General features: G+C 35.5%; 1 protein-coding gene and 1 pseudogene across 1 annotated transcript; one reads left to right on the forward strand and one right to left on the reverse strand.

Annotated features, from left to right (window-relative positions):
* Positions 1–762: 762 nt before the first annotated feature.
* On the forward strand, positions 763–5,051 carry LOC125859039 (ARF guanine-nucleotide exchange factor GNL2). Its single transcript, XM_049538784.1, has 2 exons — positions 763–1,841; positions 1,940–5,051. The coding sequence occupies exons 1-2, from the start codon at positions 808–810 to the stop codon at positions 5,049–5,051; spliced, it is 4,146 nt and encodes a 1,381-aa protein (XP_049394741.1). The 5' UTR covers positions 763–807.
* An 801-nt stretch (positions 5,052–5,852) lies between these two features.
* On the reverse strand, positions 5,853–8,748 carry LOC125859040 (putative methylesterase 11, chloroplastic; annotated as a pseudogene).
* Positions 8,749–15,501: the final 6,753 nt, after the last annotated feature.

Below are 15,501 nucleotides of genomic sequence, written 5' to 3' on the forward strand. Positions count from 1 at the left end.
CTTAAAATATGGGGCTGATCGAAAAATGTTATTATAATATCTGTTCAAAATTGTTTAGTGGGGTAATAGGATGGTTGCAAAGTTAAGGTGTCTTTTTGAAAATTCGAGACAACTTCAGTGGTGACTTTATGTCTTTTCTATTAAATAGAAAATGTGCAGTTAGTTAATATTTAGTGATAAACATCTTTGTAGTCAATAATCAGGAAGAACTTTTTCTCTTATCCTGATAAGTAATTTTATAGATTCATCAACAAACTTTGAATGATACTGCACATACCATAAGATCTTTAGGTAATTATGATTGAGGAAATGTTTTTTCTTCCCTAATGGCTTTCTAATAAACAATCATGGATCAAATGATTAAAATTCTCCAATTGATAAAATAATAAAAATCTTATAATCAAGCAAATAAGATAATATTTTTTCTTCCCTAATGGCTTTCTAATAAACAATCATGGATCAAATAATTTAAATTCGCTAATTGATTAAACAATAAAAAAACTTAATATAATCAAGTAAATAAGATAATAGTTTTAAATTATTTTTTTCCGCACATCGCGCGGGTACGTGTATTAGTAGTATCTACAATCACAAGACTTAACTCTCCTCAAGTCTTGGTTTCTTCCTTACAAATTAAGAAGTTTGATCCACAATTGAAGCAAGAGAAGAAATACTAGGAGAAGAATTAGTCAAATCATTGATTTCTTACATCTTAATAACTGAAACAAAATCTCACCAAATAATTTTTCTTGAACATTTTACTATGCAAACAACATTCCTATTTTTCCCCCCTTATCATTTTGATTAATGGGTGCTACAGAAGGAGATGAAAACAGTCATGAATACATGACAAAGATCAAAAGGAAAGAACTTGGAATATCTTGTACATTGAACACAGAGGTAGGAGCTATTTTAGCCGTGATTCGTCGTTCCCCTGAAGGAAATTTGCATTTCTATCATCCCCCTGAAGAAAACTATGATTCACAAATATCACATTCATTGAAATCACTAAGATCACTCATCTTTAATCCACAACAAGAATGGTTAACAATAGATCCTATGATATACCTTTCGCCTTTTCTTGATGTCGTACAAAGTGATGATGTTCCTTCTGCAGCAACAGGAGTCGCTTTATCATCTATCCTTAAGATCCTCAAGCTTGAAATTTTTTATCACAAAAGTCCAGGAGCAAGAGAAGCTATTAATTCAGCAGTCACTGCTGTTACCGGTTGTCGTTTGGAAAAAACTGATCCTGTTTCTGAAGATGCTGTTATGATGAAAATTTTGCAGGCTTTGACAGCAATTATGAGCCATCCTTCTTCTGTTTTGCTCACGGATCAATCTGTTTGCACCGTTGTGAACACATGTTTTCAAGTAGTTCAGCAGTCAGCTAACCGGAGTGATTTGCTTCAGCGTAGTGCTAGATATACAATGCATGAGCTGATACATGTAGTATATCAGCGTTTGCCTGAAATAGAGGTGAAAGATTGGGAAGATTCGGAGTCAGATACCGAGGATGGGAACTTGGATTCGGGGTATGGGATTCGTTCTGCTGTTGATATATTTCATTTCTTGTGCTCGTTGCTCAACGTAGTTGAAGTCATGGAGACTGATGGAAGTACATCTCAAACTTCTGATGAAAATGTTCAGCTTTTCGCTTTGGTTTTGATCAATTCTGCTATAGAATTAAGTGGTGATAGCATCGGTAAGCATCCAAAGCTCTTGAGGATGATTCAAGATGACCTTTTCCACCATTTGGTTCATTATGGAACGTCCTCGAATCCACTTGTATCCTCCATGATTTGCAGCATTGTGTTAAATATTTATCACTTTCTTCGCAGGTAAGTAGTTCAGAGGCCAAGATTGTTTCCTAAGTGTCAACTAATACATGTTGAATGCCAAAATTGATTACATTTTATCTTCTTCTGATCATATTCAGGTCAGTTCGTCTTCAATTGGAAGCTTTTTTCTCATTTGTGTTGCTTAAAGTGGCAAGCTTAGCGAATTCGCTTCAACTTCAAGAAGTAGCAATTGAAGGAATAATAAATTTTTGCAGACAACCAAGTTTCATAGTTGAAGTCTATGTAAATTATGATTGTCATCCCATGTTCAAAAATGTTTTCGAGGAGATTGGAAAATCTCTTTGCAGGCATGCATTTCCTACTGGTGGCTGTTTGACAAGTTTACAAGTTCAAGCCTTTGAAGGACTAGCAGTGATTATCCATAACATAGCTGATAACGTTGACAAGGAAGATGATTCGACACCTTCTGGACCATATCCTGTTGAGATATCCGAGTATAGACAATTCTGGGAAGAGAAGCCGAAAGAAGATGAAGAAGACTTAGAGAATTGGATAGACTTTATTAGAGTGAGAATTGCACAGAAAAGAAAGATACTTATAGCTGGGAATCACTTCAGTAGAGATGAAAAGAAGGGACTGGAGTACTTGAAACTTTCCCTGTTGATCCCTGATCCTCCTGATCCGAAAGCCTATGCCATGTTTTTTCGGTATACACCAGGTCTAAACAAGATTGCAATAGGTGATTTTCTTGGTGATCCTGATGATTTCTACCTCCAAGTCCTTAAAGAATTCACGGAAACATTTGAGTTTATGGGAATGGTTCTGGATACTGCTTTGAGAACTTATCTAGAGACTTTTAGATTGCCTGGGGAGTCGCAGAAAATTCAAAGAATACTTGAAGCATTTGCTGAAAGGTTTTTTGATCAGCAATCCTCAGAAATATTTGCGAGCAAAGATGCAGTGTTCATCCTTTGTTATTCAGTAATCATGCTTAACACTGATCAGCATAATCCACAAGTGAAGAAGAAAATGACAGAAGATGAATTTATTAGAAACAATAGAGCAATAAATGGAGGACAAGATCTTCCGAGGGAATATCTCTCGGAGCTTTTCCATTCCATTTCAGTCAATGCAATCACATTGTTTGGTTCATCTGGTGCTCCTGTGGAGATGAATCCTAGCAGATGGATTCAGCTAATCAATAAATCAAAGAAGATGAAACCTTTCATATTCATCAATTTTGATCGACGACTAGGACGAGACATGTTTGCCTCTATTGCTGGTCCAACTGTTGCTACACTTGCAACGATCTTCGAACAGTCTGACGAAGAAGAGATCCTTCATGAATGTGTTGAGGCTTTGTTTTCAATTACTCGAATAACACAATACGGGCTTGAGGATACTCTCGACGAGCTTCTCTGTTCATTCTGCAAATTTACTACATTACTAAATCCTTATGCATCTTCAGAAGAAACGTTGTATGCGTTCAGCAATGATATGAAGCCAAGAATGGCAACTCTAGCAGTTTTCACCATTGCAAATGACTTCAAAAAGTCCATCAGGGGAGCTTGGAGAACCATTGTGGACTGTTTGCTGAAACTAAGAAAGTTAAAGCTGCTTCCACAATCTGTTGTTGAACCTGAAAATGCTTCAAACTCATCATCCAACCCTCCAGGAGTACATGAAAGATGTGCATCAGGGGTGGTTTTTCCTACTCAAGATGTTAAATTTGGCAGCAAAGCGCATAATTCCGGCATAATTGGACGATTTTCACATTTTTTGTCCATGGAAAGTGTAGAAGAATCCTTGAACCTGGGGGTAAGTGAATTTGAACAGAATCTGAAAGTTATTCAGCAGTGCCGCATAGGGAGCATCTTTAGCAATAGCTCGAGTTTACCTGATGAACCGTTGCTGAATCTAGGCCGTTGTCTGATATTTGCTGCAGCTGGTAAAGGCCAAAAGTTCAGCACCCCAATTGAAGAGGAAGAAACTGTTGGCTTCTGTTGGGATTTAATTGTTAGCATTGCTTCATCCAATACTCACAGACTCTTGGTCTTTTGGCCTCATTACAATGAATATCTACTTGATGTTGCACAGTTTCCCTTATTTTCTCCCATCCCGTTTGTGGAAAAGGGTATCATCGCCCTTATGAAGATTTGTCTCAAGCTCTTGTCTTCCTTTCACTCAGACAAAAGTCCAGAGGAACTCATGTTTAAATCAATAAATTTGATGTGGAAGCTGGAAAAAGAAATTCTTGATACTTGTTGTGACTTCTTAGTACAGTCTGTCACCACAATCCTCACTGAGTATCCTGCGAATCTCCAATCTCAACTAGGATGGAAAACAGTCATGCATTTGCTATCCGTCACAGGGCGACATCCAGAAACCTATGAGCAAGGAGTTGAGGCCCTTATAAATTTAATGTCAGATGGTTTCCACATTTCAAGATTGAACTACCCTTATTGTATAGATTGTGCATTTGGTTTTGTCGCATTGAAAAACAGCCCTTTAGAAAAGAACATGAAGATCATGGATTTGATGTCAGATACAGTGAATTTGTTAGTTCAGTGGTATAAAAGTGGATATACAGATCCAGGGAGCTCGACGAGTATAAATAGTAGTGCAAGCAGTTGTTCTCTTGAAGAAAGTTTAAAAGCTCTTAGCTCTACTAACTTAACAGTCACCTATTTTGCTAAACTAGGGGAAGCATTCAGAAAGACTAGCTTAGCCAGAAGAGAAGAGATAAGAAACCACGCGGTCATGTCTTTACAGAAAAGTTTTGCACTTGGCGAAGAGCTATACTTTACACCAGCCAACATTCTTAGCTGTTTCAACCTCATACTCTTTGCAATGGTTGATGATTTGCATGAGAAGATGTTGGAATACTCTAAAAGGGGTAATGCAGAAAGGGAAGCAAGAAGTATGGAAGGAACTCTTAAGCTATCGATGGAGGTTCTAACAGAAGTTTATTTACAATTCTTGAAACCATTATCAGAAAGTCCTAGTTTTAGGGCCTTTTGGATGGGAATCTTGAGAAGAATGGATACATGCATGAAGGCTGATTTAGGAGATTGTGGTGAGTCAAAACTTCCACATACTATCCCAGTCTTGTTGAAAAAAATGGTTATCACAATGAAGCAAAAGGAGATTTTAGTTCCTGGAGATGATGAAGACTTGTGGGAAATGACACATGTTCAGATACAATGGATTGCTCCATCACTTACAGAAGAACTATTTTCAGATGTTTGATCGTACTATTTATTCTGTCTCACACTAAAAAATTAACATAGATTAGTTGTAAAGCATTTCTTTTTTTAATTAAAAAAAATTATTAGGAAGCAATTCTATAGTTTGAGGTTACAGTATATAGGAGAAAAATAACACACATGAGTTTCTTCTTTTGTTTTGACATACAACCATTTGAAATGAAGTTGTAAGTTTACCCTCTCTCACACTTCCTTCCTTTCTGATAATGAAATGTTTTATCTTTGCATAATGAATGGTTTCTTATGAGTGTATAAGATTTGCAGCTTCATATTTTATTTGACGCCCAAAGTTCCGTTAAGAACAAAGTGAAATTACATTATACCAACAGCAAAAACTTTGTTAACAAATAAAGCAAGAAAATATCCTTAAAATCATCAGTCTAACTCAAAATAAACGTGTACAATACAGAAAAGATTAACAGGGTCTCCAAAAACCAATCTCAATTGGACCTTTTTTTATGTTAAAGGCACTAGCATCAAGTAAAATATGGTGCCATGATATCTTGTTTATGAGAAGTCAAAATGTAAGAACAAGAGATTTAAAATTGTAAAGGCTTCCCTGTTCTTGATTTTCACTTCCACGAGGCAATTCTCCCCAACAACAACAACAACATATCAGGTGAAATCCACAAGTGAGGTTTGGGGAGGGTTGAGAGTACACAGGCCTTTACCACTACATCGTGGAGGTAGAGGAGGCAATTATCCCCATCAACAAATAATCTAAACAGAAAGAATCAGCTGGATATTTTGTGCATATACATGAGGGGCTAGTCTACATGTATATTCATGTTGATGAAACCGTTGATATTTCTACCAAAATTCGGTGTAAGGCTTGAGGCTTTGAGAAAAAAGGCGAGTGATCAGCACTCTGGTGGATTTTGGCTAATCATGTACTGTTGTAAAGCTATTGGTATAGCACTATCTTCTGTTGTTTCTATGTAAAACTGTCTAATGGAACCATACTTGATGTCAGACAAAGAAAGCTTCTCAAGGACTGGGGAGAATGGAATTGGCCTCATTGAAACAGAAGCTAATATGACGTCCTGAAAATAAGATACATTAATAAAAGTAAAAATATACAACATCAAATTTAACAAATATATACAGCATAACATACCTTAGCAGGACTATGGTTGAATAATAAGTCTTTTATGAGTGATTTGTCCAGATCAATGGCAGTTGGTGGCTTGTCATTCCCATTTGCATAGATAAATATTTGAGACTGTCTCGTAAGGTCATTTGACTTCATCTGAAATAGTTATGAGTTTTTCATTAACCACAAATAAACTTCTATTTTACAATGACACAGCTATCTGCCCCGAAAAAACACATGATACTTTAACTACACATAATTGAAGAGAGGGAAAACAACAATGTAACTATAGCTATAGCTATATATCTTGAGCGGAATGACATTATTCCACCCCGTGTTATATGGTACATGGAATGCAGGATAAGAAGGAAATGAAGAGTTAATGCATGGATCTTCATGTATGGATTGAGGCATCAATGTCTTCACTGGCGAGCCTCTGATGCTGCTAGCATCAAGGTAATGCACAAGAAAATGAGATTCACTTTATAAGTTGGAGTACCAACACTCAGCTGATTGCTAATTGTCTTTCAGAGGATTAGTGAATCAGTTCTTATTAAGTAATTTAGAAAATATGCTTTTGTATTCGAGAAATGCATGCCCCAAATACTCAGAAGTTAAAACCAATATAATTCTAGCAAGGCACTCAATGCATAAAGCTATGATCAGGGCTTAAGTGTCACATTACTAACCATATGCATAGTGTGTGCAAATCAAGGCAGAATAGATGATATTACTTTACAAGAAAGAAGTATAGAATGGGTATATGAGTGAAGAATCAAATGAAGCATTAGATAAATTTACCTTTTCTGAGAAGATATCAAGAGCACGTTGTCCACTAGTGAGCATTGTTGCAGCAACAAATATAGCTTTTGAAACTTTAGAGGGATAGAGCTCGAATGATTTGCAAGCATCACCAAAATCACCTACATGGTTGAAGAAAGATTACAAAATTTAAAGATACTAGCAGAGGAAAAGTGGATAACAGATGCATGTTTCAAACTCCAGGAACTGTTGAAAAATTTCAGCATATATGTAAGTATGACGAAATTAGATAAAAGCCTCAGCAATGACGCTAATTGCACTAAATTGTGAAGAAGAAAAAAAAGATCCAAACCCCCATAATATTACTAAGCAACTTCACCAAAACTCCCTTAGACAAATATTAATTTACACCGTATATATAAGGTATTTTTTAAAATTTTAGTGTGTATATTTATTTTGAACCCCCTAAACACAAGACCAGAGGTTGGCTCAGTGGTTTAGGGGTTTCAAAATTCACCGAGAGGTTAAGAAAAAAATGTGATCTTTGTTGTATAATAGAATAATTGTTGGGTTTTAAAGGTGTGAACATGTACATTTCTTACAAAACAAAATCGATCGATCATGTTTGTGTGTGTGATTCATTGTTGTCATTTTGAGTTCGTTGAAATTATTGAAGTTTGAGGTACCGCTACTTCTTTAATGGTTAATCCGTTTTATCTTGGGAGGAATTAATCTGCAACCTCGGGTACTTGAGGGGATTAAATTTCTTAAGGATGCAGTGGGGTCTGTGAACTCGGATAGTTCTTTGTTTTTCTTTTCATCTTTTATTATTTCTGGTTTACTAATCTGTATTTGAATATAGGAGATAACAATAAACACTAATACCTTTGTAAAATAGTGAAGGATATTCCATTAGCAATGAAAAAAGTGGTGGAGAGGATCCATATAACTTGTTTAGAAGGTGCAGAAATTGGTAGAACTGAATGCGGAAAATATAGAAAACATCTCATAATGTATTTAACCAGAAAATAGAGTATGCTCGTACAGAATTAAGTATTTATAACCTTGTGTCCATGAGCAAGATTTTCAAGAAAAGCAATGAGTGGCTTTGCATATTGTGATAGGCTGGTGATGCTATTTGTGTCGAAAGAATGAACACCGGAACCAGTTAAATCCTTAAATCCAGCGTGCTCTAAAGGTGCAATGGTTTTATACCAACACCAGGCTCCATGGACAAGGACAAAGTAATTTGTCTCTAAATCATCAATCGTTAATACCTGTCCATTCTATAAACATTCATTTAGGATCAAATATATTCAAAGTTACACTACACCAACACCAACGTCAAGCGAAGCACGTTGTTTCTTTACTAATACACCCAAATGAGACCTCTTCACTTATCTGTCAAAACACCAGAATCGGAAAATCTACTGTTCTATACTCTTAAAGGAAAAGTTAGATTACACTCTCCACTACTCTACATATTAATAGTAACTAATAAATATATTTTGAAGAGAGCAACTTATTTGGGTAGAGAAGATGGAGATTATTATAGCGAACACGCGGCCCTTAGTTGTTGAAAATGATAATAATGAGTATAATAGTAGTGGTAGGTACCTTGTTAAGAAGGTGAGTAAGAGATTGAGATGTAGAAGTGGAGCAACGTGCCAATGCAGTATTAGACTTACATGACCGCAGAGACGTACTTGAACGAACAAAAGCAACAGTACCATTTTACTGAAACAGAATTGCACCTGCCAACACTCCATCCTGATCGAAACAATCCTCCTTTCGTTGATTGCTTCCGGGAGAAACACAACCCCATTTTCACATGAGAGTTACAGAGTATGGCATATGGACTAATCCATTATAAGTTTCCACCACCAAATATCTACTAATTAATTAGATGATCAGAAATGGATTTTGAGTACTAAAAAGGTGGTTATGAATGATTCTTCTTATATCCTCATCATGGAAATATAAACGAAAAAGGTATATATACCCATTATATTGTTTAGGATTCACATAACCCTCTTTATGAACCATGGAATGATGGAGGGTATATAAAAAAATGTTTAATTTGGCTAAAGCAACCTGATATTTACTCAAAATCAATGAGGGGCGCAACATATCAACTAAAATTATTTATGATAACGAATCATTCATATCTGCTAAATTAATTGAACTCTACTTAAATACTAGTACGACCACAAAAATTTTAACAAGTTACTACTTAATTTGTTTTTTTTTAAAATAAAATAATTGTATATACTCCTTCCCTCTTATATTAGATATTTTAAATTACATAAAATCCATTTAATTAACCTTTTCACAAGTATGGATATAGAACATCGAAAATACAGTTAAGAGTGCTTTTTAAGGGCAAAAGGAGAAGCTTTGAAGTTGCCAAACACTTCGCTATGTGATTTCTCCTAAAAGGTTAACTCTTCAGAGGGGTGGTATGATTTCTAACTAAGAGCCTGTTTGGCATTACAATTAAAAAATTATTTATTTTTATAAGTATTATTTAAAAATAGCTTTTTAGATAAGTACTTTTGAAAAATAACTAATTTGTGTTTGACTAATTCGTTTGAAAAGTGTTTTTGATAAATAAATTATGTTTGACTAATTTTTTCTTAAAAAAATATCTTGAGAGTCAAATTACAAAAAAAAAAGTATCAATGACTTTTAATATTAAGATTATTTTACAAAGATAAATTATTTTAAATTACATAAAATCCATTTAATTAACTTTTTCACAAGTTATGGATATAGAACATAGAAAATACGGTTGAAGAGCTTTTTAAGGGCAAAAGGAGAAGCTTTGAAGTTGCCAAACACTTCGCTATGTGATTTCTCGTAAAAGTAAGGGCCTGTTTGGCCATACGATACGGAATCATGATATGGAATCATGATATGATATCATAATATGAAATTATGAGATGAAGTTGAGGTTTTGTTTGGACATGCAATATGAAATTTTTGTGTTGTATATTTTCTCATAAACATAAGAATCTCATAAGATGTAAAACTATTAAAATAACACCAATTGTTTATTCAATCTTACCATATAATTTTTTTTTTATAAAATCGCATAATAAATTATCGATTTGTCCTCCGCTTAAGTAACCGTTTCATCTAACTTCAATTGATCAAACTTTAATGCAATAAAAAAATCAATATAAACTGTAGTGTACTAGTCTTTAATATAATCTTACCACATAGTACAAACAATATCCTTACGTTGAACTTGTATTTCTCGATCATATGACCAAGAAGACGAATCGACATTGTTACTTTGAGTCATTTGTTGTTCAATATCAATCGCAGCTATATTTTCATGTTCATAGACTATAAATATTTTATCACTCCTCCGGTATTCTAGCAAATAATTATGTAACACTGTATAAGTTATGATAATTTTCACTTGTGTGTCAATATCATAATGATTCCTGCCTTGTTTCATTTGTGTGCAATTACACATTTTCAATGCATTAGTTTCTTACTAAAATCAAATATATTGGAAGTAGTGATTATCAAACATACATCACCAATTTTGTCATTTTTTATATTAAATTGTTTTAAATATTTTCATATATAGCCAAAAGAGAAGTTTTTATTATTATGAAAAACCAAAAAAGTATTACTCCCTCCGTTCTTATTTATATTCACCAAATCAATTCATACTTTATCATTTATATTTACCAAATCTAAAGTAATAATAAATTTTATGTTGGTGAGAATAATAAATTTTTAAAAGTAATGATGTGATTATAAATTTTATTTACATATGAAATAAATGGTTAGTGAATATAAATGTGGGGTTATTTTTAACAAAATATAAAGTTGTGGGTTAATTTTAATATTTAAAAAAATTCTAAATCATGATATGGAATTCCCAAATCATGATTTTTGGAGAATATGAGATTCCATCTCATGATATGAAATCATGAGATGGAATCAGCATGAGATCAAATGTCCAAATGCTGATTCCATCTCATGATATGGTATCGCATGTAGGCATTTGGTCATGTGATACCATATCACGATATAAAATCATGAGATGGAATCAGTGTTTGGACATGTGATTTCATGTTGATTCCATCTAACGATTTCATATCATGAGATGGAATTCCATATTCTCCAAAAATCATGATTTGGAATTCCATATCATGATTTGAGATTTTTTAAATACAAAATTGACACACAAGTTTATATTTTGTTAAAACAACCCCACATTTATATTTACTAACCATTTATTTCATATGTAAATAAAATTTATAATCACATCATTTCTTTTTAAAACTTTTTATTCTCACAAACACAAAATTTATTATTACTTTAATCTTGGTGAATATAAATGATAAAGTAGGAATCGATTTAGTGAATATAAATAAGAACAGAGGGAGTAATACTTTCAATATGTTTGATTTTAGCACGAAATTAATGCACTGAAAATATGTAATTGCACACAAGTGAAACAAGACATGAACCATTATGATATTGACACACAAGTGAAAATTGTAATAGCTTGTATATTGTAACATAATTATTTGCGAGAATATCAAAGGAGTGATGAAATATTTATGGTCTATGAGCATTAAAATATAGTTGCGAATGATATTGATCAACAAATGACTCAAAGTAACAATGTTGGTTCATCTTCTCAGTCATATGATCAAGAAATGCAAGTTCAATGTAAGGAAATTATCCTCATGTGTGTTCCTGATATTGGTGATTGATTACGTACTTACTTTAGTGTTGTTTGCCACCTGCTAAGTGTCATGGTTAATTTTATTCTATTACTTATTGCATATTAGTTTCTATTTTGAGTTGGCCGATGATACCTACTCAATACATGTTGCCCTGTACTAACCCCTACTTGTGTTTTCTTCATTTTCTTTTGTGGATTGCAGCAAGTGTACCATAGACTTTGACTCGCCCTCAGCTCTAGCCAGTCTCCAGCTCATCAGACTTTAGGGTGAGCTTCTTCTAGCTCGTGCTGGATTCTCTCGATCATGACATGATGTCCTTAAATTTCGGACACATACTATCCTACTTATTTATTTTGGTGTCTTTAATACTCTTAGACTTGGTATTTCTAGGATAGATGTCCTTATGTGATGACTTTCTGGTTTTGGAGATAATATGTAATAGGCTCTAGAGATTTCTTATATTAGAACTTTAATAAGTTTTGAGCTTCCACATTTTGTTTATTTTCCGTATGTTGAACCATTTATATAAGTTGGGGTTGAATTCCTTGATTCACTCACTTACGAGGTTAAGTGTGGGTTACACTCATGACTTGTTTTGGGTCATGACAAATTTGGTATCAGAGCTTTAAGTTTGGTGATCTCGTCACATAGAGACAAGTCTAGTAGAGTCTTGTGAAACGGTACGGGGACACCTTTACTTTTTTTCGAGAGACTAAATGTCTTTAGGAAAGCTTATTTCTTTCTTTCTTTCTTTCGTTCTATTACTTGAATCCAATTGGTATCTAAATGATACAAATTGGTGTTTCACCTACTTCACACTATTTCAAAGATTGTCAAAACTAGAGCAACAATTATGGCAACACCAACACCAATAAGACAAGGTGCCCTTGAGCCAACCATTGGGGCTGCACCCCGAAGGGGAGCAGTGGCGAGAGGTCGCGAAAGAAGGCCCACTAGAGGTAGAGGACAATCAACTAGTCCAACTAGAGATAGAGTAGTGACCCCTTCACTGGCTGACGAGGTAGCGAGAGAGGGTGATGAGGGGAAGAATGAACAGATTCATGAGAAGGAAGCACCACCCCAGCCTACTCCAAAAATGATCAATCAAGTTCTCACTTATCTCAGCGGGTTATCTGATCAGGGCCAGGCACCCCTAGTATTTTCTGCACCAACACCTCAGGTTCAGGGAGTACAACATGCAAATGATGTGGCTCCCCGCATGGATGCATCCTTGGAAACATGCACGTTTCCCCCTTTTGACTACAAGACCTGTAATGACTAGTGACTAGCATGATCTCTTTATTAAGTTCTTAAAGTTGAAATCTTCGATCTTCAAGGGTACTAAATCTGAAGATGCTTATGATTTCCTTGTTGATTGTCATGAGTTGATTCATAAGATGGACATAGTGGAGCGATTTGGTGTTGAGTTTGTGACCTACCAGTTTTAGAGGGATGCCAAAATATGGTTGTGGTCTCATGTTGAGTGTCGACCAACAAAGGCACCACTTATGACTTGGGCAACATTTTCTAGCTTCTTCATGGAGACGTATATACCCCAAACTTTGAGGGACAGGAGGAAAGATGACTTCCTGAACATAAAGCAAGGAAAAATGTCTGTTGTAGCTTATGAGGCCAAATTTCATGCATTATCCAGGTATGCCATTCAGCTTTGCTTTAGTCTGCAAGAGTGAATTCGCTGCTTTGTGAAGGGATTGAAGTCACATTTACAAATTCCAGCAATACAAGTAGCTGCTTCTGTAAAATATTTTTAGGAAGTGGTTGATTTTGTGATAGAGGTAGAGGGGGTTACGCCAGATGACTTCACCAAGGTGTCAATGTTTAAGAAGTTTCGTAAGAGAGGTGATTTTAGTGGTTCTTACTCCTGAGGGAAGAGTTCTGGGGGTTATCCACCCCGTCCCATTCACTCTTCACTGCAGATTTCAGCTGAGGGCCATCACAGACTAGTCAGTCTTTTTCTGAGTTTGGGGGTTATCTTCAGTCTTCTTCATCTTCACAAAGACCTACTATCGACTCTAGGACTTGTTATAGATGTGGTGAGGCCGGACATATCAGGAAATATTGTCCAAAGCAGAGTCAGGCTCGGTATGATCAGAGTTACAAATCCCCAACAGTTAGATGTAGAGGTGGTCATGGTAGAGACCGTCATTCTGGAGGACATGGTGTCCAAGGTAATGGTGGTCAGCAGTTTGGTCGGGGTGGGGGCAGGTTGGAACTACTAGAGTGCAGCCTAGCAGGGGCAATGGACAGACAAGTGATAGATCCTATTGTTATGCTTTCCTCGGGAGACCAGAGGTGGAGATATCTGATGTTGTTATCATAGGTACTCTTGTGACTTTTGTAGAACTCATGTAGATTTGATTATTCTAGAGATGGTTGATTTTGATATAATTCCTGGTATCTTGGATTTCTCCAAATTTTTCTATCATAGATTGTAATGTTAGGGTGACTATATTCCCTCCCCAATTCATATTATCTCTTTTCTTCATGCTAAGAGGTTGGTGAGTAAGGGTTGTTTAGCTTTGTTGGCACATCTCAGGGATGATACTTCCAAAGTGCCTTCGATCGAGTCTATTTCGATAGTCCGTGAATTTGTGGATGGTTTTCCTGCAGCCTAGTATGCCACCAAATAGAGATATTGATTTTTGTATTGACATGGAGTCATGGACTCACCCCATTTCCATTCCACCTTATAGAATGGCCCCAACCGAGTTAAGGAAGTTAAAGGCCCAACTTCAGGAGTTGTTAGGTAAAGGTTTTATTAGATTGAGTGCATTTCCTTGGGGTGCTCCAATTTTATTTGTGAAGAATAAAGATGGTAGTTTTCGGATGTGCATAGACTACAGACAGCTGAATAAGGTAACTACAAAGAACAAGTACCCCATTCCTCACATTGATGACTTGTTCGATCGGTTACAAAGTGCTTGTGTCTTCTCTAAAATTGATTCAAGGTCCGGTTATCATCAATTGAAAATGCGGGCAACAGACGTGCCAAAGACTGCTTTTCGAACTAGGTATGGGCATTATGAATTCTTAGTAATGTGTTTTGGGCTTATGAATGCCCCTGCTAGTTTCCTGAGCCTAATGAACGTAATTTTTAAGCCATATATGTACCTCTTTGTTATTGTATTTATTCATGATATGTTGATATACTCAAAGAGCAGGAAAGAACATGAGGAGTATTTCAGAATTGTATTAGGGTTGTTAAGTGAGAAAAGTATTTATGCCAAATTCTCCAAGAGTTTGGCTCGATTCAGTGTCACTCTTGGGGCACGTGGTTTCTAAGGATGGAGTGATGGTGATTCCTACTAAAATTAAAGCAGTGAAGAGTTAGGTAAGGCCTACTAATGTCTCAGAGGTGGGGATCTTCGTTGGTCTAGCTAGCTACTACCGCCGGTTCGTCAAGGGATTCTCTTCCATTGCTTCCCAACTGACCAATTTGACCAAGCGACTACTGCCCTGATTCTTTGCTTTGCCTGTGAAAGGTAAGAATTTCATTGTTTATTGTGATGCATTTTATATTGATTTAGGTGCAGTGCTAATGCACGAGAGAAATGTAATTGCATATGCTTCAAGGCAATTGAAAGTGCATGAACGTAACTATTCGACCCATGATTTGGAGTTGGCTACAGTTGTATTTGCATTGAAGCAGTAAGACATTATGTATGTGGGGTCAAGTGTGAAACGTATATAGATCATCGCAGTTTACAATATGTGTTCACTAAGAAGGATTTGAATTTGAGGCAGATGAGGTTGATAGATTTATTGAATGACTATGATATTACTATTCTATATCACATGGGAAAAGCTAATGTTGTGGCTGATGCCCTAAGTAGAAAAGCAAG

The sequence above is a fragment of the Solanum stenotomum genome, chromosome 3 (assembly GCF_019186545.1).
Source record: "Solanum stenotomum isolate F172 chromosome 3, ASM1918654v1, whole genome shotgun sequence".
NCBI classification, from domain to species: Eukaryota; Viridiplantae; Streptophyta; class Magnoliopsida; order Solanales; family Solanaceae; genus Solanum; species Solanum stenotomum.

Coding starts and splice junctions, on each gene's coding strand:
- LOC125859039 (XM_049538784.1), top strand. CDS start 808: ATGGGTGCTACAGAAGGAGATGAAAACAGTCATGAATACATGACAAAG. Junction 1,842..1,939: donor ATTTATCACTTTCTTCGCAG/GTAAGTAGTTCA, acceptor GATCATATTCAG/GTCAGTTCGTCTTCAATTGG.